Raw genomic sequence first — 25,156 nt, forward strand, 5'->3', positions numbered from 1 at the left:
AGGTTAGGGTAAATTTCCCAATAGGCCTTTATCCGTCCTTGATAAAACGCGTATTAATCATTATTTAATTCCCATGTTGGTAAAATAAAACGAATTGTATACCTATGTTTTTTTTTTATTAACAAAGTATAGTATAATACTGGAACCTGAGGTGTATCGCTTGACTGCTTGAGTCCGAAGTTCACCCCCCCCCCCCCATCTCGCATCCAATCTACAAACGAAACGTCACGGCGCTACTTATATACATCAGGATACAAGATTATTATAAATATTATATCGTTCCCGATAATGTCATCATCATAATAATATATCATTCATCGTCTTATTATTATAGTTTTCGTCGGCAGCGGGATTTGGTTATGTTTGTTAGTTTTAATATATTATTGTGAATATTGACCTATATAGGTATTATACGAACATCAATTAAAATAGATTGTTTTAATTTTCAAGCGAATTACGAGCATTCATCATGATTCATGACTCTCTTAAAAATTGAAACATCGCGAAAAAACCGGAACACTGGAAATATTGTAATCTCTAAGATATCGATGTGATATTCACTCAAGTATTATTAAAACTGCAGAAACGAAGGTAAAAGCGTGAACTGCAATTCGGCGAAAAATGTCTCACTTTGACTCTGCTCACACTTGTAAGACGTACCAGCTATACACCAAAATCAAACACCAACATTACAGATGACAGACTACGAATGAGGGTGTGACGTCCTCTCGACTGACCGACGTTTTTCGCCGACGAAATAGGTAACGCGAAAACCACCGGCCACTGCGTCGCGGTCTGCGTCGATGTCTGCGAGTTCTCGTAATATTATTACATCGTTAGAGGTACAACGAATAAAACGCTTCTTCGCCCGCGCTGTTATCTATATCAAATAAAATTGTCGTCGTTTGGCAATAATGATTTATCAATTTGTCGAGAGTAGCGCTCACGATAAGTCGGCCCAGGTGCTCGTGACAGGTTGGGTTAGCTTATACACACGCAAACACACACACACACACACACACGTGCACACACACGTACACGTACACACACACACACACACACACTTAACACGGTCTCGAGTGTTCAAACAAATAATAATATAATGACGATACTGTATGCGCCCACGTCGCGTCGAGCACCGTGTGTTCCGCATATCGCGTGTTTTTTACTCTTATCGTTTCTTCGTCCGCTACCGGCAGTCCGCGAACACACGCACCGACGAACGTCCGCCTCCGCCGTCGACCATGATCCGCGGACCGATCGTGGCCGCTGCTTTGCCGTCGCCGTCGTCCTCGTTGTCTTCAACGTTGTCGTTGTCGTTGTCGTTGTCGTCGTTATCGTCGTCGTTGTCGTCGTTGTTGTTGTTGTTGTCGTCGTTGTCGCTGACGAGCGCCGACCAGACCGCCCTCGGGCGTCCGGTGGAGATCCGCGCGGCCGTCATACTGCCCGCCGAGTCCAAGTTCATCACCACGCTGTCAAAGGTGATGCCCGTGCTGGACATCGCCGTCCGCGACTTGTACGCCAAGGGCATACTCCGGGAGACGGACGTCACGTTCAGGTTCATGCAAAAGGACGACAAGTGCGAGGACATCGAGGCCATGCGCTCCGGTTTCGAGCTGATCATCAACGGTCGAGTCGACCTGTTCCTGGGACCCACTTGCGACTACGGCGTCGGTCAGTTTGTTTTGTAATATCGTCATGATATCATTATGAGTATTATAGTACATGGGTATTATAGACCGGTAAAATATGACTGTGGCGAAAAAATATTGTATTAGTGTGCATCGGTATGTATGATATTATTTGATGAGAAATGAAATCGGTGTCCTGTCTAATGACGTTTCGTTTGGATGGACTTTTCCTCGACAGTTCACATTCAAAGGAACTCATTTGTTCAATCGAGTATTACTCTTCTCTTCCGAAATTAAAAGCAACAAACGAAATTGGTTTTTATTTTTGTACACTAAAAATGCGAGAATTCGTAATTTTGAGGATGCCGATCAGATCGAAAATCGTGGAACACAACAGCACCTCATTAGACTCTGAAAAACTTTTCACCGTAAAAGATAATACGAATAATACGTTATTGTGAAACGGACATATACTTCCCTCCGAATCCAAAATCGAACAATGGCTTAGTAGTCATCATCGGAGGTAATATTGTTTGTGGTCGCGATGTTTCGACGTATCGAGACCATATCCTCCACGGATAGTCATTTTGATCAGCCTCCGACCGGCAGTCAAGGAGATGGAGGAGAACACGCAGTATATAACTATCGTGGCACTAAAACAAAACTTACAAGATTTTCATGTTTTTGATAGTTTCTACCATACGATGTTTACTCGATGACCATCCTCCATCTGATACTTCATATAAATATGAAATGTGCTTATGTTATAGAAGTTAGTTGTGTCGGTACGTTTTGCAGGTGACAATGCGTTTAGGATCGAACCTATTATGAGGATGTCACACGCAATACATAGGTTATATGTGATGGGGTCCGTCTGGGTATCAAACATTTTCTCGAAAGGGTTGTTAACCATTGAAGTAACATAACACAAAGTTCCAATGTCCTTTTCTCGAATTAATAGAAATTGTAATTATTTTTTGAAAAAGTTTTAGTAAAATTTTTTAAATGCCTTTATAATTTGTACAGGGATCGATTGTGGTCGCATAGAAGTTGAACACACCCGTTAACGTCGTAATGCATACATTATAAATAATATGGACTATACATTATATATATTTAAAAAATGTTGTGTTGAAATTTACATAAAAGTGTGATGCAAATCACATAATATGCCCATAAACAAAACATCAATATACCTACATGTATTGTGTATAGGTTTTGGCTTAAATATAATTTACAACTCGCTATACTATAATACTATATTACGAGCACTATCGTGAAAATGTACGTACCCGTGAATCGCGATTAGTAAATTTAAAATGTTTTTTCAAATAGGGTAGGTCCTCGTAAATACTACCTATAGCTGCCGAACCGAGATAATTAATGTGCTTACTTATTTTGTTTTTTTCTACCCAAAAATAGTATTAAAAAAATTACACTTCTGCAAATAAACTCGAGTGTTGCGGGACGTCAGTAACCATCAGTAATTATTTCAGACATTTTTTTCCTATTAACATTGTGCATGCGACTCGTCACGGTTTTCGTTTCGTCAAAAACCCCCTAAGATGTTGGATCGGCACGCCGACGGGCTGCAGTTTATTTCGAGTTGTCGCGCGCCGCCGGAAGTTTTAATTGCAATTATGGCAACTTTGAGCCAACTGCATTGGCAGAGATTAAAAGACACCTCATAATTATTTTACTTGTCTCTGCGGAACAACAACTTGTTATTTCTATGGCACAAACTTTATACTATATAGCTAAAGGTTTCGATATAGACGGCTACTGTAATAATAATACACAAACATTGTAAACGTCGCGGGTCGTATATTATGTAATCCAAAATTCTAAACTTGTGTACGAAATCGTTTTCCTCGAGATTTTAAATTTACAATTTTATGTTTACACTCGTGCAGCGGTTAATGTCGTTATATTTTATGATTTACATACCATTTCTCACTGTCTGTTTCAACTGCATTATCGTCCGTATATTATAACTGCGGAGCGATTATTTTTTGGCGTTATTTTTGAGTTGTAGACATACATGTAATTCCAAGTTAAAACCGTATACAGCAAACCTATATAATTTCGCCACAACACTAAAAAACTAAAATAAAGTGGAAAAGTTTTACTAGTGAAGATCTTGATTTATTTCGATTAATAGAACTAATTAATTTCACGTTTTGTACTGTTGCAGTAGGCGTGTGGGTCTATTGTCATTAATTTGTTGTATACAATAACGGAAATAATCAATGTTGCGTTTGACTTGTTTTAGCCTTATCCCTGATTAGGACTTATTGATTTTATGTCTTATAGTATTTTGATTTTAATATGTTTTCTGCCGTAACATCGTGTCTTACTATAAGACTTCTTGAACATATTTCGGCGGGTTTTCGATTTTGTGATGGGAATGTCATCGTCGATTGCGGATTATTATATGTTTTTTCTTATATGATGGCTGAAATAAAGAGTCGGCTGAACATCCATAAAAGTTCAAATATCAATATTAAAAAAAAAAAGTTCTCAAAACTAATAATATAACTTATGTATTTGATAATAGGATTTTAACTTACATATGCCGTATCAGTTTGTGATCCTTTGAAAGTATCATATTATAAAGTTTTTATGTTTTTTATTTGTCAGTTGACAATATTATAGGTAGGACCGTAGGACATAGTCATATATAGCTATATAAAAAAGTTTTTATTTGAGAGTTTTCGAACGGATATGTGTTTAATTAATTCGTATGAGCGTGTATTCATATAATATAATAATTATGCACTGCCATTATTGCCATCGAATTATACTGCAGGTGTACATAATTAATATGAATTTAAATAAGATTTGTTTTAAGAGTTGAAATATAATTGTGATGAATTTTCTTTAGTTTAAATGCGTATAATTGTGTTCATTTATATTTTTTATTTGATTCAATGAATTTAGGACATCTGAAATATTTTTACACTTGCATATTTTTCAGTTATTTGATGAATTACTTTATTAGCTTAAAGTAAACGAAATCATCTCACGTCACGAATTAATAAACGAGTATAATTTTGCATAATTTTACATAATTTATGTAGTTTAAACGTAAATTGATTATTTTTGTTCCTTATTATATTTTAAATTATTTAAAAAGTAATTCCTTTTATATAATATAAGCAAGCAATTTTCCTTTCTTAAAAATTTGTACTCTAATATTTTCTAATTAAAAAAAAAATTAAATTTGAGCATTTCATGTTTAAAATAATAAACCATTTCAAATATAATATATTTTTACCATTTGAAATGCTAAAAAAGTAGAACGTTGAAAATAAAAGTACTTAACTTTAATCTTTATACCTTACTACTCGCGTTCTCGAAAATCTAGGGTAACATAGGTATTTCTTTAGCAGTAGGATTATTATTGGAGTTCAGCGTGAATTACACAATATTTAATGACATAACACATTATGTTTTATAGGTAGTATACGATTCATCCGTACGTATACTACGTCAGTTTGCCACTAATTAAATTATAAAATAATAATTTATTGATAATTCTTATTCCTATAGGAAAATAGCTAAATATAATTCAATTTAACAGTGAATATTATAATTGCTTATGCTATATTTTATAGTTACTATATATACGTATTTAACCTATTTAAATGTTGATAGTGTTTTCTTCAACCTAATGTCAATAACACAATGTTAACAATATTCGAATGATTGTTACAAAGTTGATTTTTTCAAACAAGAACTACTTTTGTATTTTTTTTTGATTTGATTTAATCTACGACATGTGTACCTTTACATTATATTATTACATGTTTAAACACATAAATTTATACGAATACAATTATTTTAAAATTATGTAAAGAATTATCTTGTATTGTATTGCAGTTAATGTATGGATGATAGATCTTAATCAAATGTTTTCGTTTAATCGATAGAACATTTTTTATTTATGCTATGTGTTAATCGATAGTTCTTTAATATTTTAATCGTAATTTCTCTCTGCAATGTTTGGTTATGGCATCTATTCAACAGTATTAAAATATAACGCATGCTTGTACGATCAATACAATTGTATGATAATATTATTGATGATTGAATTTTTATGGTTACACTTTATCAATGTCTCAAGACAATATTAAAATAAACTAAAACATTACAATCAATTTATATACTACTATTACTACTATATGCAGTCAACACAACATAATAAGTACTATGGCATTTTATAGAAAATTAAAAACATTCATATATTGAATTTTTGATAGTTAATTAATTTAAATGTATTGTAGGTATTTAATTAAATAAAAAATAAACTAGATGTGTTTATTGTGTGTACCTACTATTATTTTCGTGCTTAAATATATTTTGTAACTATATCAAAGTATGTGTTACACAAACATATCAAATGCGATTATCGTGTCCTCTTTGCATTTAGTCAACGTTTGAATATTCGTTAGTAAGCATACTAAGTTGTTTAAACATTAATTTAGGTAACGTGAGGTGGGAAATATATGCGTGTTGTTACCATGGATATGTGCAGTGTGATCTTTATCATTTAAAACATTTAATACCCATCGTTTGTCTATTTAAAAATAAAAAATAAGAGTAATATAAAATGATTGACAATAAGAAAATTAAAACTACCAAAAACTCATCTCTTAAAAAAACACTTAAGAACATCTCTGCGTTTTTGAAAATTCTGCTGTTCACTTATAAAATTACAAATCATTCTTATTTTTTTGCGTCTAGAAAGTGTACCAAGTGTTATACAATTTTTAATAATGCAATTACCTTAGTAGAAAATTATTTTAAAAGTACATGTATATTATTTGATGATTAAAAATATTGTAATAATTATGAACGTATCACACATCATTATTGCATGAAATATGTATACCTACTCATTGATTATTGATAGCGGTTTTGGCGCAATTAGAACTAAACTATTGTAGGAGTTAAAAATATGTTGCAATACTCACATACCCGTATACCCGTCGGGTAGTATCCTTCAGATAAAAGTAACGGTAATGACAAAAAAGGGCCTACAAAAACTGTGCCTCAGTATTTACAATATTTTTAAATAGCTACAAGAACAGCTTATGTAACATCTTGTATAAGCATTGTATGCATATCAACTCTTTAAAAAAAGAAGATTTCAAATGCCTATAAAGTGATGTCAAATTACTAATTAGATAGTACCTAAATATTTTGAAAATTTCATTGTGTAAGAAAATGATATTCAAGAAACAGTGAAGTGTTTCGAGTTTCTACGATACAAATTTTTTGTGTAATAACAAAATAACATTAATCCATAATTGTCAAGTTAGGTTAGGTTAGATCAGGGACGGATCCAGGGGGGAGGGGCTAGCCCCCCCCCAGACATATTATTTCCCAAATTGTTTTAATTATTCTACAGATCTTGGTATTACTATACTTCAAATTACATGTATGTCTGATAATATAATATATTATTATACGTATCATTCTGGGGTGCAAAAACTAAGATAATACTATCTTAGTTCATGGTCGACAGTGATTCCATTATTGTAATTTTACATTAAAAAAAATTGAGACCCCCCTCCAAAGATCTTTGCTCTGGATCCGTGCCTGGGTTAGGTGAGCTTTGTTTTAAATTAAATACAATAGTTTTATCATATATTATATTGAAAAAAAAGTCGTAATTAACAAATGTTATAATTTATAAACATCACAAAAAATACAAATTATTGTGAAAATTACTCGTATATCATGTCTAGTAAAAATTCTAGTATGAATATTTGGTAAACATTTAAATTCTATACAGCAATGTTGAATTAAAATAACAAAAGAATAGAATCGATTTTGTCAAGACTGTTTTTGAGTAAAAATTAATTTTTTTTCATAATTTATGAAATAACCCGGAATTATTTATTTTTTATCATAAAGTACCAACTAGATTTACTAACAGAAACTACAAAAGCTTAAACAAATCATTTTACTGTTCCAATAGGATGAGAGACATACAAATAAAATATATCATTGTAAAACCACTTAGTAGTGTCACCCGACTAAAGTATGTTTAAAGACTGATTAAATTAATAATATATTAATATTATACTACTGCTTATAAAAGCGCTGATAGTTTTAGAAAAAAATAATTTTTATATACGTTGTACTTGTCTGCTAAAACTAATTCTAACTCAGTATTATTTTGGACAAACTTCAGTTGATAATAACATGTTAATAGTTGGATTTAGTATTTCTCAGATTTTAGGTTCTACGAAAGTGCTTAAGAATTAGGTACGATTTAAAAAAGACATAGGTTGTAGGTACACCTATATAAAATCGGCTATCCATCGATATTTGGTTAATTTGTTTTTGATCACATTTTGATTTTAACGAATACTTATAATGATTATCCAAATTGAAATTATTTATCGTACATTTATTTTAAAACATATTGTGGTGAAGTGTGTATTATTTTGTTATTCGTATGCCAGACGATAAATGATAATATCTGCTTTTTTTCAATAGGTATGTATTCGACTATAAATTATGTAGGTACCAATGTATATTAGTTACACGCATATTATGCCAATATAACGATTTCAAGAGGTATATTTAAATTAGCCTTACAATTATTAGACGTATAAGGCTGACTGAAGTACTTTTAATATTCAGTATTATTTATACTATTTATAGACATTGGATATCATATATTTTGAATTTCATATTAGCGTTCAACTGTTGCCATTACTATAATAAATAACTATAAGTACACATACATTATGCAAATAGATGAGTGATGACTATCGGAATATAATGATGCATCCTAACGATTCATTCGTGTACATAATACAATACGTCACACGTTATTAGTATAAAAAACCATTTTTTTACTGCGAATTTAAATATATTCAATATGGGTATCAAACATGATAAATCAAACTATATAGGTAATAATAACAATAATAATGGTCTATACAAATCTATAATATAATACTGAGTGACTATAACATATAGTGCAGTTAAACGTAAATTATATTTTGTATTTTTCTTTAAAATGTTATTGTTTTATCCATTGAAGTAAAAAAAAATCTATATTTTATTTGACAATGTGTCAATTAAAACGATTTTATAAAAAATGATGTGGTCTAATACCGACCTTTTATTTTTGAGTGGCATGGATAATGAGTGTTAAGTTATCTAACCTTTATTTATGGGGACAGAGAATTCAATTTTAAACTTTGACCCAATACGTACATAGCACTCAGCACATATGCTACTTTAAAAAGTTCATTTTTGAATTTCACACATAAATGTCTAAGTTCAATCGCTAAAAGCAGAAAAATAATAGCTAATAAACATAAGCTTATTGTGCTATTTGTACATGTATGTTAAGACCAATATTTGGTGTCCTGAGGTTCACTCAAGAACGTTATTTGCTAGTCATGATTTGTTTTTAGTCAATATAGTGCTTATAGACCTCCGCGCCGCCACATGCTTCATTGATCCACATAATTCAAGCATCAGCAAAATTTAGGTTGTGCTATTAGTTTTGCTACAATTTGTGCTTTTTTCTTTTTGTTACACTTCACGATAAGCCAAACTAAAAAAGTTTCTTGAACAAACGCACTGAAATAACTAGATTAGATTGAAGAGTCGATGGTTTGTTGTATAAATAAATTCATCGAGAACCGAAAAATACACATGGGTACTTGTGAGATTGACGAAACTTACCTCTCCTAGAAATTCATGTTATAAAATACTCATTTGGTTAATAGTCAGTAGTTTCCGTTGTCACTAACAAACACTCATAAAATAATAAATGGCACAAGAGTAGTTTGCACAATTTATATATATATATATATTTGTACATAATCTATAGTAAATGAACATTTTTTTTGTTGGAGGTGACTGGAAAGATTTATGGACAGTGGATTTAATGGATATAACCTACTGAACTTATTATTATATCGTAATAAAAGGAAAACATACTTATCGGTATTACTGTGTTTTAAAGTATTGTAACTTGTAGGTCTGCAGTATTTATGAATATAAGTCTTTTTTAGACTCAATAGTGTAAGTGAAAATGATTTTCCGGAAAGCAATTCAAAATTATTATTTATATAAATTAGGTGTATATGTTTAATCATTTTACTACTTAATATTTTATGATCATTAATAATTCAACTAAATTGTTAGAACAGTAAAGTTTTAATAATTAAGTATTGACGTTATGTATAAAACGCTTTACTGATAACCATATTAATCTAACCAATTATTTAAAGAACAAATAAAATTACATACGTATTGGAATGAGCTTTTAAAAATACCTAGTAAAAAACCCTATGGTTTTCTCCCGACGAAAGCCATTTAATTTATAAATCCTTTTACTGTTTATTTCAGAGCACTATAAATGTAGTAATGTTTTAGTAAATAATTGAAAACGAAAACATATAGATACATTGCCTAAAATTGTAAATGCATTTCAGCTAAAATGTAGGTAGTTATTGAATTAAGTGTACAGTTTTAAAATATTACGTATTATAAAATAAACTATAAAATATTATATCGATAATAATTGATCATAATATATTTAAATAAAGATGTTACCTTTATTGGTTTTTTTATCGGTATCGAAACTGTCATAATTTAAAATTATATGAAAATAAAACTATTTGAAATGGCTTAAGACGAGCAATATAATATGTCATAAAATATAGGTACCTACACTAGGGTACCTAGTCACTACCTACTTTAATGGCTTTAACCCAATATACTATAGTCTTGCGTTTATATATTCGATTCAATCCATGTATCTTGTCCGGCTCTATACTAGTAAGAATTGCTTTAATGTACCATTGAAATAGTGTTCACGGGATTGATATCATCGATATAAGTATTATTAGTTTTATACTTTTATATAATGTTCAAATCGTACTATGAGATTTGATTATTTTTACTTTTTACAGCTACATAGAGGTATTTTTAAATTTGAGGGTGTGATGGTTTTATTTTTAATTAGCTTGAACATATTTTATTATATTTTTAACGGGTGTATATAGTATACGAATTTATTAGGTATTAACGTCATTAACATTGAACAGCACCTATTTATGAAAACTAAATCTATCCTTATGTGACACCATTGTTATTGACATTTGCATAACCTTTTTAACTTTTAAAAAGTATAAGATTCATACATTAAGATTATTGATGTACACAATTTAGTTCTTTTTATCTTTTATATTATATTAGTATAGAGGTATATATTTAATCAACTGGGCAAAGAGAGGACATCGTTAAACAAACTTAATGTAAATATTCCTCATAGGTACAAATAGGGAGGAGGCTTTAGGGGCTAATCCCCCCCAAAATTTCTTATTTTTTTAAAGTTTATTCAATATTACTATTGTCGGGTTTCAACCCTCCAAAATTGGCGCCTTTGGCAGTCCCTATGGTACCTATGTAATTATTACTACCTGAATGCACTTATCGGACGAACAATCCCACCATAATGTCAATGTATATACATATTACATTATTGTATTATTTTATTGTCAATAAGTTTCTGGTAATGTTTTTGTTATCTGTAAGATGTCGTGCTTTGTTATTTCATATCAGATTATCCTCAACATATCTGTGCTTGAGAGTAACTGTAGGCTTTAGTAGTTACGAAGGTTAGAGTCCTAGAAAATCAAAGTTCAAAATAAATTATCAATTTGAAAGTCCCCCTACCTTTGTTATTAAAAATTATTCTCAAGTCAAATGTAAACAATAAAATAAGTTTATATTTTACCGTATGCACATTCAACAGCTTATAATTATTGTATATGTCTGTATTTTGGCGAACACTTTTAAAATAGGTACAATTTTCACGCTTTATTAGGTATGGTACCGTTTCAACAATGTCTAACAGAACGAAGGAAAAAATTTAGATTGTTTTTGAAGTGTTCGACGAAGGGTCGGTCGTCAGTGCAAACTTAGTGGTCATTTTGGAAAATTATTCATACATTTTTAACGAACGTACAACAAATTGTATGAATATATACCAAGAATGTGCAACAGACGGCCAACAAAATTGAATATATTTATATAAGTTTTGTTTCATCCATGAACTTATATATAGAGGTGTGCATGTAACAAATTTGTCTGATATTTCAATCTGGTCTTAACATATTATTATTGTGTGGTTGAAAAAAAATTGAGTAAGATAAACAATATTTCTCAAAAATAAAGTTTACAAACGTACAATATATGGTTATCTTGTTTTGTTCTTATAATATTTATATTAACATATTGAATAAAATTGTTCACATTTTTAAAACTTTTTAAGTTTATTTATTTGAATACAGTTAGTTTGTTCATTTGTCTATAATCTTATACTAATATCAATGATATTAATATAATAAAGTAAGATTAAAGATAAATAGCAATTTATTTATCTTTTTAAATGGTCATATAAAGAATAGTATTATTGTAATGATTTATATGCGAATAAAATAAACTAATGATCATAGCTTACAGATAAATATAGAACCTATAATAAGATTTAAATAATGAAAATACACAATAATATATTTTTTATTATAGTATTAGTAAAAGTAATAATATGTTTATAAGTGTCTCGTTATCGAGTTTATTTCGGAATAATATTTATCTTGGATTAAAGGAAGACTAAATATGATGTAAATATATATGTTACATTTAAACTGCATTAGATACTATATTGAATAATAGATTTATACATAGTAAGTAAATTATGTTTGTACGTCTACTTTGAAAGTTATATGTTGTTCTGTAAAACGTGTTTTCATAAATCCAGTGGACCATTTTACGATTAATTATTTATAACCAGTAGCGAAATGTGTGGGGTAGCTTGTCCCCTTTATTCGCTTCAATTGTTGTTTTAATCGACTAAATCAACCAATCAAACGGTTAAGTCAGTTATGTTCTAAGCTGTAAAATGAATAATGATTAATTCAAATTTGTATCAAGATGACAAAACTTATTCCATTATCTGCCAAATGTTAAACACTAACCTATTTACGACAAATCTGCTTATTATAATTTGTTATAAATTTAAAATTGTATTAAATATTAACAACATCATGATCACTACCGATGCAACTATGCAATTTAGGGCAAAAATTCAAACGATTAAATTTAAACACCAGGCACGTTATGCGTAATGTGTAGACCGTTGTTTTGGGTGAGTTACTTATAAGTTATAAATTATAATCGTGCGTATTTAAATGATAATATATATGTTGTATTAAATTTATGCTGCCATATTACATTTTAAAGCGATGAATTATGGAATTATAATGAGTGAAACGAATTTATTATCTATAATAAATCATATTTTTTGTCAAGTACTTCAAACGTCAAGAGCTTATAAATTAAATGTTTACAAGTTATTTTCGAAATATTGCATGTATAACATTAGAATATAACCCAAGGTTTTAGACTAAAAATTAAAATAAGTACAACTCTTATATTTTATTACAAATGAACAAAGACATTTTTAATAGAACTTTTGAGTTAGTCAATGACAAACAATTTATTAAGTCAACAATTAAAATAATTATTAACTTTAGTAAGAAGTAAGTTAGACATTTTACATTAAATACTTTTTAAAATATACCAAAATTATATAATACACACCAACTGCTATATTGGTGTATTTAATACTATATAGTATATACCCACTATAATTCCCATGGCTTTGTACCATATTGGTTAATACGGTTGTTCAGTAGACTAAAAAAAATGTAATTTTTTAGGTTGAAGGTTGAGCCCCCCTAACATTGTTAAGCTGGAAAGAATGTATGTTAAGTACTTATTATAGGATATAAATTTCTAACACTATTTCACAACATTTGGTTTAGACCAAACTTGGTTATTAATGTACAGTGATTACATTTTTTTAAGAAACTACAAGAATTAAGTCGACGGATATAAGTTAGGATGTCTGTTTGTTTTCTCTCTCTGGCTCACTCACAACATAGATAAAACTTATTTACGAAGAATCATCTTTTTTATGTTTAAAAAGAATCTTAGAGTAAAACCACCCATTACAAAATCGACGGAGAAAAATATTTTCGAGGAAATAACATACCGGTTTGTCCAAATATTGTCTCAAAACAATTTAAACATCATTCAAATGTATAAAAATATTTTATTATTTTGAGAGATGAATACAAAGTCAAATAATAATAAAATATAAAACCGTTAAATCATCATACCCTCAAAAATATTATTCCCCATAATTTTCGTGCTTTTGCTCTAAAGTTACTTAAAAAGCGTTTTATCTATGTTTCGTGTGATCCTGGGAGAGGAAACAAAAATATTGTATTGACATTTTAAGTTTTAACTAATATTTTTAAAATAAAGATGTATATAATTGTACGAATATGTAAAAAAAATTGACATTCGATTATTAGACTAAAAAGAATCAGTTTCTCATACAATTCTCCAAATATTATTTAATATAATTGTATTATCATTTAGTTCTGCATACAAAAAAAGTAACATATTTTTTGTTTGCTTACTATGGCCTAACTACGATTTACGTATTTCAAATAAAGCTTTTTTTACAAAAGAAAAATGTTGTGTTTCATTAATTTTAAATTGTATTGTTTTGTATGTTTGTATAAAGTGTACCAAGTACAAGTACCCGACACATGTTTCCACAATTTATTGCATTTTAAGTGATTAAATTTAATTGAGGTAGGTACCTACTTAAAAATGAAGTTCTAAATATATAAAATAATTGTTCAAATAAGACATTTCACAGTCATTTACTTATTAAAATATTAAATATTTATATGCGATCATAAATTATAATACTGTTAGTGATAATCTGTAAATACTGAATTGAATTGTTCTAATAACTTCGAGTGTTTACCATACGTCTATAGTCTATACTTACCGGACAGTATTGAATATTTGTAGAAAAAATATTTTTAAATAACTGCACGCTTTAGTTATATAAATCGATACAAATGTAATTTATGTTTATATATTAAATTCTAGATATTTATACAATTTATCATATATGATTGTAATTTGTAAATTAAATAAAACAATAATTTTATGATAGGAAAAGTATTTAATTTTGCATCTTTTCTAGAAATGACACAATGTATTAGAATTTAGAACAGATGATTAGCTGTGCAAATTATAAGCTTTGTCATTTGCTGATAAAATTTAGTCATCAAAATAAATAAAATTTTTGTAGAAGTTTATTGATCCGTGTTAAGTTTGTCATGAAAAAAATAAGATTCTTCTTAAGCACACAAAATAATTGTTCTATTGATTCATAGTATTTTGTGATGACCTATATGATAATTTTACATTATAATAGTTTATACTTTTAAAAACCAGTTACATACACATTTTAAATAGATTTTATTTTATTTTTAAAATTAAAAGTTCACCTGTTTTTCAAGTATTTATTATATTTGTTTTTAGATCTCGTTGCAAGGATGATCAAGTTTTGGAATGCACCATTGCTCACAACGGGTGGATTTACGAATGATTTTTCATTGGACAAACAAGATCCAAAAAGCAAGTATTTCCTACTAGTGCGTACAGGCACTTTAGATTTCCAGGACATAGGGGACGTGGTAGTCAGCGTTTTAAAAAGGTAGCCACTACCGGTGTGGTGTAACTTCTAGTGGTGTACGTGACAACAGGGGAGTTAAATGAACGTTTTTGAAAGGGTTTTTTTAGGTATTCATGGAAAAACGTATTACTCATATACGACATTGACGGCTACTGGAGAGTGTCTGGAAAACAGTCTTGTGGATTGATGACAAAAACTCTGGTAGAGATGTTCAAAGGAAATGCGAGTATTAGATACAATGCATTCGATCTGGCGAAAAATCCGCAGAACAACCTGACGGAGAATTTGCGCAACGAGGTCGGTTCCAAGCACACAAGTAAGTATTGCACATTTATAATAATATAAGGAGTTATGTTACATAGATGACAATTTTGGAAATGCTGTTGTTAAGAAATTTCAAAACACTACGTCAGAGGGTAGGTAGGTAGGTGGATAGGCGTTTTCTTAAAACTTACATGAAGAATTTTAGACTGCACATTACGTGCACGCATTACATCCTGTTTGAAACGATTAAGTAAATGTACCGAATTCTATGCATTATGATGAATCTAGTACCACGCCTAGACGCCTATAGTACCTATTGCATAATAATTATAATAATATCATAACATAATATGCCTACCCATAAATATTGCACCACATTTTAAATAATAAAATAATATGTAAATTGTTGTAACACTTTTGTAATTTGTTATAGACTATAGTTGTACAAACATCTGTTGATGTTTTATTTTTAGATTTTTTTTGTTTAATGAAAATTCACATTTTTAAAAATATACTAAACGCGTTTTTTTTTTAATTTTAATTTTGAAACTACCAAGTTTTTATGTTATAATACCATCAAATGTAATAAAACTTCGAACAAGTTGAACACCAATATTTATTCAATGTTGAGCAAAAGTAAATAATTCTTTCCTACCAGTTAGTATCATTATTAACTGAAGTCCTATTTGCTTACATTTCACTATACATCCGACATCGAAAATGCTTTTTGAATTTCTTGCTGCATTTAAATAATCATTATTCCTATAGGTATGTGGAAATATTAACGATAACTGTAACTAATATTACATTATTAAGTTCAATATTTATCACTTTTTTTTGTACTAATTTTTAGCTTTTTAAATGTGATTTTACTACACACGGTACGCAATTTAAAGGTTATTATAGATTTTATGTATACTGTTAAGATTCATTAACTATTTTAATCATAATTTATGATATTACATTATTACCTACCTATACTCATAATATTAAACATAAACTATAAGACCCTACATACTAAAACGAAGGTAATTAATAGTGTAATATATTCTGCTACCTATTATATTATGATATTATTTTATTGACTACCCTTTAATAAATATGTTCTTTATGTCACTGATAGGTACCGGCCCATAGTTCAAAATATTGTACTATACACGACAGGTTTATGATTTGAACAAAACGTATGGTTAAAAATTAAAATATCACAATTGCCAACTACTATTGGTGTTATACGGTCACTGATAAATGTGTGATTTAAATTTATATAATATGGGTAGTGGGTACAATGGGTACATCATATTATATTATTATTATATTTGACGATCATTTACATAATCATAATGTTTAGGTATGTGAAACTGTTTTATAAGGAACAAATTACTTTCATTTGACATGCGATTGTCTGAATGCGTTTTAAAAGTCTGCATGTGTAGTGGTCTTCTGCGTGCTATATAATTACAAGACTGTTTAAATTGCACATTGAAAAATGGCAGGGATCACTTTGTAGGTCTTATAAATTTAAATGATCCACCAGTTATTAGTCACAAGTATTTAACATTATGACGGTTACTATTACTACTCCGGGTATAAGCATGACAGCCGAAAGAAGAATTAGGCAATATATATTAACGAGAAATACTTTTAACTGTAGGGCTGTGAATTATTAATGCATTTACTTAAAAAAACCACGGAATATTACGTATACTATATATAGGTATTTATATGCACACAAAATTAGGGAAATATTTTTGAAGACTTTATACAGATTAAACTTTTTTATATTAAAATATTATATGGGCCTAATCTGGCCAAAATTCATATCACCTCCCCCAATCAAATATGCGATTTAAACATACGAAAAGAACCATAAAAATAAGAATTTGTATTTATAACGGCAATAATGTATCGAATAATATTTGTACATTACCTATTTTGAATTAAAAACGATGAATTCACCGGTGTGCAAAATCGTTGGGTATATTCTGTACAGTTACGGCAAATATCTATTACATTAATGGTGCGCTCGCCCCTATATACCTTCAACCTGTCATTACCTATTACAATGATATATATATAATTGTGAGTTGTAACGTTTAAACGGACCCTTTGATGGCGGCGGCGGCGGCGGTGGCGTGTCGGTATATATGATAATAATGTTGTACACATGTATATTTACCGTATAGTTATCGCGGTGGATCAACAGGTTTAAGAGGAAAACCGCCGAGCTATTGGTGAGCGTAAAAACGGGGGGTGGGGAGGGGAAAGGAGAAAAAAAGAAATGAAAATAAAAATTAAACGAAACGCGCGCGCGATGTCGCCGACGCCGACGCCGCCGCCAACAGCTGTCGGTAGCGGTAGTGAGGGGATATTATGCCGCGCGCACGCCGACGAAGACCTGATCGTCGTGTGGTCCGGACGTGCCGCAGCCGACAGAGCCAGTGCGTCGTGTTCGCTTCGCCGTCTCCGTCCGTTCGCGTTTTTACCTCCGTGTCGCCGCTACGCGTGTTTGGCCATCGGATATTATTATTACACTGTCGCCGTGATATTTATCCTCGTTTGGCCGTCGTGTCCGACCCGAAGTCGACCCGCCGTGAATTGGATTTGAAAAAAAAAATTCGTTCCGTACAATAAATTGTCGACTGGTGTTCGCCGCGAGTACTCCCGAGACCTTAAATTATATACTGCAATATAACATTAGTCCGCTACTGCAGTTGTGCTGAACAACAGTGAGTCTCGTCTGCGGGTTGTAAGTCTTGCGTTGCGCCGGTAAAAAGGGAGAAAGAGCAAGAACAGTACTGTTCTCCCCCGTTTTCGTCGGGACGTGTGTGATCGTCGTCGAGTGTGGTTGCGGTCGCCGGCGGTTGTCGTAACCATCGTCATTTAAAATATAGGTGTCGCAGCGACGTCCGCAAATAGGTTTTAGAAATATAGAAATTTTAGTGATCTGATCGCCGCCGGCTAAAGGATTTAATCCCGAAAACGATCGCCGTCTTCCGGACATGTCCTGCCGGACAACGTGATCATCGGCTTTCCGAGGGTGCTTCCGAGGCCGACACGCAACATATATATCTGTCGCCACCGCCACCACCACAAAACACCGTTGACACACAAGGTAAGACATCGGTAATATTATATTATATCGTTTTATTTTTACGATCGAGTAAATATGTATACATCGTAATATTATTATTATATTATATATATTTTATAATATTATACACCTAAACGATATGTTTCACATTAAGTATCATCGTAATATCATCTACATATATCGACGATAAAAAAAAATATCGATCGGGAAAATCAATTGTCTTATTTACGTGTTCATGATAATAATATATAGGTGTAGATGCATAATATAATATCGATGTGCCGCCAAATAAATAATTCTAATTAATGGCGTAAGTGCATACGAGCAAACTGCAGACGTTATTAAAAATAACTACCTACGTAAATAATACGAGTGATGATCGTAGGAGTATATTATAGTGTTAGCAATAATTTACAATTATTTTCAAGGCATCAAACTTTTATACTTTTTTTTTTCATAAATTCAAAGTGTTTAAAAAACATTTTAATTTTGGCGCGAACCCAATCCAATTTGAAACGAGTGAAATTCCGAGTGCATTATATTATGACGTTTGTCCGTCACCAGAATTATTTAGGTATTTAATACACCGTTTTGTTATAGTTTTATTTTTGTGTACTTGTATTCTGTAGTTATTATTTTGAGTATATGGGGGATTCGATAATATTTGATATTGGCTTATAAGAATCCTTTCCGACGACGTAACAATTTTGTATATGTTTATATTTTTTAAATAAATGATACAAAACCTCGATTGAAGTGGTTAAGGGTATATTATGGTTGTCATAAATAAATACAACTTTTTTTTATAAATAATATTAGATGTGTATCCATAAAATGTTTTTTTTTGTCAATAATTTCATTATTATTAGGTACTTATATAATATTTTTTATTGGTAACCGTAACAGAATAATTAAAAAAAAAAAAATAAATATATTAAACATGCAATTAGCTGCATTAGTAATTATATTACACCTGTAAGTTGAAAAAAATTAAAATTTTTTTAAAATTAATTAAACAAAGTAATATGATGTAAAGGTAAATTTCAAATATGTATATTTAAATAATAAATATTACTCAACTATGGTACCTATATTCATGAAATTTTTTAATAAACATCTTAACAAATGAACACATTTGAATAACATTACGTTAATATTGCTTGTTATATTTAAAAAATTATATTTAAAATTGTGCACTTTTATTTTATTTGATGGTCAGCTCTTTAATTGTTAGTTAAGAATAGTATGTACAAGCATAATACATGTAAATATTATAAAATATAACATTAAACTCAAACGTCGACCAAAAATTATTTTTGTTTTATAGATACTGCTATTTGTTCTATATAGTATTATAATAATTAAATCAGATACCAAAATAATATGTACCTTTATTTGATAATAATAATTCATTGATAAAAATGTGAAATATATTATACACTCGTACTTTCACAATGTAGCGACTAATAAACTAATGGTTAATAGTTAATAATAATTTAATATTTATTTTCTTAATATTTATTTCTCACATAATATTATACCGCCTTATAAAATGTTTACTTTTGTCATGATAATATGTTTTAATAGTGATTTAGTAATCACATTAAGAATAAACAACATTTAATAGGATATTGTCGCATATAAATTAAACAATCATTTTATTAAGATTAATTTGAGTAAACATGTTATAAAATATTTTGTTTAGTAATTTTTGTCAATAATAAATGAATAATTCGTAGTATCCTCGATCTTCACTAACTCGTCGTATGTGAAACATATTTCTTATATTATGTTGTACATTTGGTACCATACATACCTAGATCTAATAAATTATATATTTACTATGTGTCATTGGAAAAATAATGAAGACATTCTCTATACGACGACTAAAATTCATATTTTAGTATTCTATAGACGTGTATTATATATACTTAGTACAAAAAAAAAGTGCATACTCGGATGCAACTGAACTGAATATAATTATATGTCGAACAATGGTTATTATTACTTTTATTGTTATTATTGTTACACAAAATAAATATACGTACATCTGTAAGCATGTTATTGGTTAATTTTTTTTGATAATATTTTGCAATCACACTTTTTTATTTTACAGTTTTATTTGAATAATCAACATTATACCATATGAAAATATTATTGCCATCCATAGATCGACTATTCGTCTGAATTGTTAGTTAAGTGGAAAAAGTCAAATATATTGGACCTTTGGGATTTAGATTTTACGTTTACGACTTTTGTTTAGGATTGCAGTTGAAAAATGTAATCTAGTCAGACATGCAATTTTATTACAAATGTATATAAGTACTATCAAATACATAATATTTCAAATTTTCAATAATATTTTCTGTATGAAAGTGAATCTGATTTTTTGTATGAATTATACTAATTCTTAATTTTTTTTTCGAAAATCTTTAAAAATATTTTGAGCCATTTTATTTATTAGATTAGTTAAGTACATACGTACTCGAAAATATCATTGAAATATTGTTTTGGCTGTAATTTTCCTTCTATTTGACGAATGAAGTTATTTTCGAAAATAATGTTGCATACGTTCGTAATTATTTTTAAATTTAACTCTGTAGAATCGTCAAATAATTTGTACAGTTTATGGTTTGAATTTCTTCAGGGAGCGTCAAATGAAATTGTTGATGTCGTCTTATTAATCATGGCTGGGAATGAACCGCTTGGCATATTTTATTATTTGTTTAAATATTCTGTTTAGTATCAAAACAAATTTAGATAGTGTTATTTTATTTTCATATGTATTTGTAAACATTGAAAATACAATAGTGGTGTTTTTCTATGGTAATTTTGTATTTTTATATTTGTTCACAATTTATTATACTATTATAATATTGCCTAAAAAATTAGGTATATTTTTATGTAGTTGAATATTTTAATATTATTGAACTAATTTAATTAATACAATTATTTTCTTCACTTTATGCTAATTTAAATAAATTTAACATTTAATGAATCAATAAAATTATTGTAGGTACCTATACTTGTTAAATAAATATTTTTTGTAAATTGTTTTAGTTAAGTAAGTAACTTATAGTTAGTTTTCAGTTACTAAAAATATTTATTCGGATGAGGTACCTATGTGATATTAATTATTTCAATCGTTTTTATATCATGCACTTTTCGACAAAAAGCCCCATATTTTACTGTGAGTACCTTAATATCAACATTTTTACTACCTTCCCTGAATTTTTACCTATTTGATATCGTATTGCACTCGTCATTTACATGATTTTAAATAACTGAGTGGAGATTTCATTATTTATATAGACTACAAGCTATTAGGGGCTTGAGTCTATTGAAGCTTCAAGACTTTTTCTCGTTAATATTCTAAACTTTTCTACTACTATGACTAATAACAAACTTTTTGAAAATAGAATGATCCGTCAAGATGATCAGTACTTTGATGTTGTGGTCTGGGTATTATAATTTGTTCAGTACAAACATAGTTATGGCTGTTATAGTTTAGTTATTTGAAAGCGCGTACTATTTAGGTACCTATAACTTAAATACAGCTTTAAAAATGTTTATGGATTTCAAATCGGTAAGAAGATGGTTTTGTAATGATAATTACTACATTCCTATTTAATGGTTTCTAAGAATTATTTTGGATATTAATATGAAGTCATATTTTATCATGAATAGTCTAATTGTTTTTAATGATGTATAATATATTTATATTTTTTTAAATTGAACCCTCGGCATCATGGCCATCGAGAGCATATTATTTTTTGGTATATTTCTAAATCTATTTAAATATTTTATTATATGTTTTTAGGTTAGTATGTTTTCTAAGATAACATTATTTACTTTATCTCATTCAACAAATAAAAAAATATTTGCTAGTAAAAAGTTTGTTTGTTAGTAGTCACTAATCTCCGGAACCACTTATTCAATTAACACTAAATTTTGTACACATATTCCTTGAAATGCAGGGAGTGTTAATAAATAGCTTATTATGCCTACCTTTACACGTTGCTATAGGTAACTCACACAGGAATTTCGTTTTGGCTCACGAAAATTGAATATTAAAGAGACTTGTATACAATCTTTGTCTCCCTTTTTCTATAATTATCCTTCTCTATTTATGTATTTATATATATACATAAATGAATGTACGCTTTGAATTATAGCTTATATACTCAAAAACTACTAGATCGATTTTGATGAAATTTTCAGAGATTGTTTCTACTTTCTTAGAGACATCAGAAAAGTGCAAAGAGTAGTTTTAATCACGTTCGAAAATATACCAAGTGTTGCCTATGTCTAATCCCCCACAGGCGGATTTCCCATCTCGGTCTCAAAGCGAAGTCACCGACACCGATTTGCCCTCGAACTGACGTACTCTAAAACTGATATACAATACTTTATTTTATATTTGTTCATTTTTTTTCCGGGCAAAGCCGGGTTATACAGATATTATAATAATTATAAAACTAAATTTAATAACTTGAAAAATATTTTTAGCATTATATTTCTTTATTGTCTATTTATCAGTTTCACTATACCTAATCATGGTATATTATGTATTAATGTTAATGATAACGTGTTTAGAGTTATTAGTCAGTTACTCATATATGTAGGCACATAACTTTATTTCGTTTTTCTACACTTAATAGCTTCTCATATAATATGATAGATGAATGTTTAAGGTAGTAGTTATCGGGTTATGTTATTAATAACTTATTATGAATGTTCATCCTTACGCATGGATTATGGAATAATTGCTACATTATTTTGTCAACAGTTTTTCTTCTTATAACGCTTTACATTTTGTAATCACATCATGAAGCAGGTACATACATTTTGTTCTCAATTCAATGAAAACACTGTTGCATAAATTACGCAATACATTTTATATTATGTATAATACATATTATGAATAAACAGACCAAATTATTGTGAATATGATTATTCGGTAACGGAGTGCAATTTACAGCATACTGCATAGCGACATAACTACGCCAGGACTAGATCTCAATTCCTAGTACCTATTGTGATTTTAAAATTTTGATAATCCAAACACGCACGTTGATAGTATCATTGATTATAAATAGTATTTAGAGTCAATGGTAGTATGAACGCAAAGCTCATGGTTGCTCATGGTTATGGACTAACGTGAAGCCTGACGTGTTTTACTTACTGGGAAAGGAATCAAAAGTTTTAGACCTCAGAGACGCTGGACGTTAGGATAACCTTTCCAGAACACTGAACAGGCATAATAATCTGGATTACATGTAAGGTTTCGAAATTATAGTGGCCATATGATTATAATACTAATATACTATTGAATATTCCCACATACCTAAACTGTAATAATGAGTTCTCAGAAATTGATTAGCTATGTTGAACATTATTATAGTAACAAATTAATAAATTACATATTTTATAACAAGTAGTTGTACATTAAGCTGTAGTTATTTATATGAGTATAAAATGTTAATTTTATTTGGTTACTATACAAACAATTTTTAAAGTAGAAAGCCTGCTGAAATTTTAATAATTGAGGGTTGTTTCTGTTGGAAAATTGATATAGTTTGTACTTTGGTGGGCGAAGGGACAAATTAAAATTTTGACTAAATTATCTAAAAATAATATTTTAATCAGTACTTTTTAAAATAATCGGAGAAAAAAAGAATTACAAAAACAGTATCAACAATATTTACACAACAGTCGACACTAGTTTCCGCTAAATCGATTTTGTTTTTCGTTGTTGTATGTAGGTAGTACATAACACGAATAACCGTATATATTTAGAATTTCTTCTAGACACGATTTAATTTTTAATATATTTTGGTTTTTTTAGGCTGTTTATAGACATTTAAAATCTTAGCCTTTTTTAGTTTTTATGTTGATAAGTGATAACATTTTGTTGTAAGTTGAAAAGTTTGAAAATTGAAGACGAGATTTCTTATAACTAATAAGTTTTTCTTACTGCAGGTATAAAAAAAGAAATTAAGTGTATTTTTCATTTTATGAGCGTTTGATATTTAAATGTTGACAATATTCAAACGTAAATAACGATTTATTCCCTAACGTTTTTAGCTATACATGATGTTGCAATTTTAAGAATATTGTCGTTACGTTTATTTTAATTTTTTATACCCAATGAAATGTTCAATATGTTTAGACTAAAATTAGTAATTTTAAGCTATTATGCCACAAACTTTATTCTCATCGTTGTAGGTGAAGTTAGAATAAAATAATTCGAACTTACTGCAAATTGTAATGAGTTATAAAATATCTTTAGAAATTAACTGACACACAGTCTCGGCTTTGAATATTTTTGGTGTACAATGATTTATCATTGGATTTAAATTTATATATCCTTTAAAGTGACCTACTCAATAACGAGGTACACGATTGCACTAATCATGAAATGACGAAAGGCACTTGAAATCTAATATACATACACCAACTTCCCCATTTTTTAAATACATTTTTATAATTATATGAGAACAATTAAATTTGATTAAAATAAAATGTCTAATAAATAATATGGCATCTAAACAATAT

General features: G+C 29.3%; 2 protein-coding genes across 4 annotated transcripts in view; both read left to right on the forward strand.

Annotated features, from left to right (window-relative positions):
• Window positions 1-1,099: 1,099 nt before the first annotated feature.
• Window positions 1,100-15,884, forward strand: LOC111028586 (atrial natriuretic peptide receptor 3). 3 transcript variants are annotated; one of them, XM_022307293.1, is made up of 3 exons: window positions 1,100-1,674; window positions 15,087-15,296; window positions 15,348-15,432. In XM_022307293.1, exons 1-2 carry the CDS (start codon window positions 1,116-1,118, stop codon window positions 15,263-15,265), a joined length of 738 nt encoding a protein of 245 aa, XP_022162985.1. In that variant the 5' UTR covers window positions 1,100-1,115; the 3' UTR covers window positions 15,266-15,296; window positions 15,348-15,432. The 3 variants fall into 3 exon arrangements, with proteins under 3 accessions (XP_022162985.1, XP_022162984.1, XP_022162983.1); XM_022307292.1 differs by having other exon boundaries at window positions 1,101-1,674; window positions 15,087-15,261; window positions 15,337-15,532; XM_022307291.1 differs by having other exon boundaries at window positions 1,114-1,674; window positions 15,087-15,261; window positions 15,348-15,884.
• Window positions 15,885-17,932: 2,048 nt separating this feature from the next.
• LOC111028584 (atrial natriuretic peptide receptor 1) overlaps window positions 17,933-25,156 on the forward strand; it is a 284,757-nt gene continuing 277,533 nt past the window's right edge. The window contains exon 1 of the mRNA XM_022307288.1: window positions 17,933-18,619. The gene's annotated coding sequence lies outside the window, so the exon portion shown is untranslated. The remainder of the gene's footprint in view (window positions 18,620-25,156) is intronic.

The sequence above is a fragment of the Myzus persicae genome, unplaced genomic scaffold (assembly GCF_001856785.1).
Source record: "Myzus persicae strain clone G006 unplaced genomic scaffold, MPER_G0061.0, whole genome shotgun sequence".
In the NCBI taxonomy this organism is placed as follows: Eukaryota; Metazoa; Arthropoda; class Insecta; order Hemiptera; family Aphididae; genus Myzus; species Myzus persicae.

Coding starts and splice junctions, on each gene's coding strand:
- LOC111028586 (XM_022307291.1), top strand. CDS start 1,116: ATGCGCCCACGTCGCGTCGAGCACCGTGTGTTCCGCATATCGCGTGTT. Junction 1,675..15,086: donor CACTTGCGACTACGGCGTCG/GTCAGTTTGTTT, acceptor ATTTGTTTTTAG/ATCTCGTTGCAAGGATGATC. Junction 15,262..15,347: donor GTAGTCAGCGTTTTAAAAAG/GTAGCCACTACC, acceptor GGGTTTTTTTAG/GTATTCATGGAAAAACGTAT.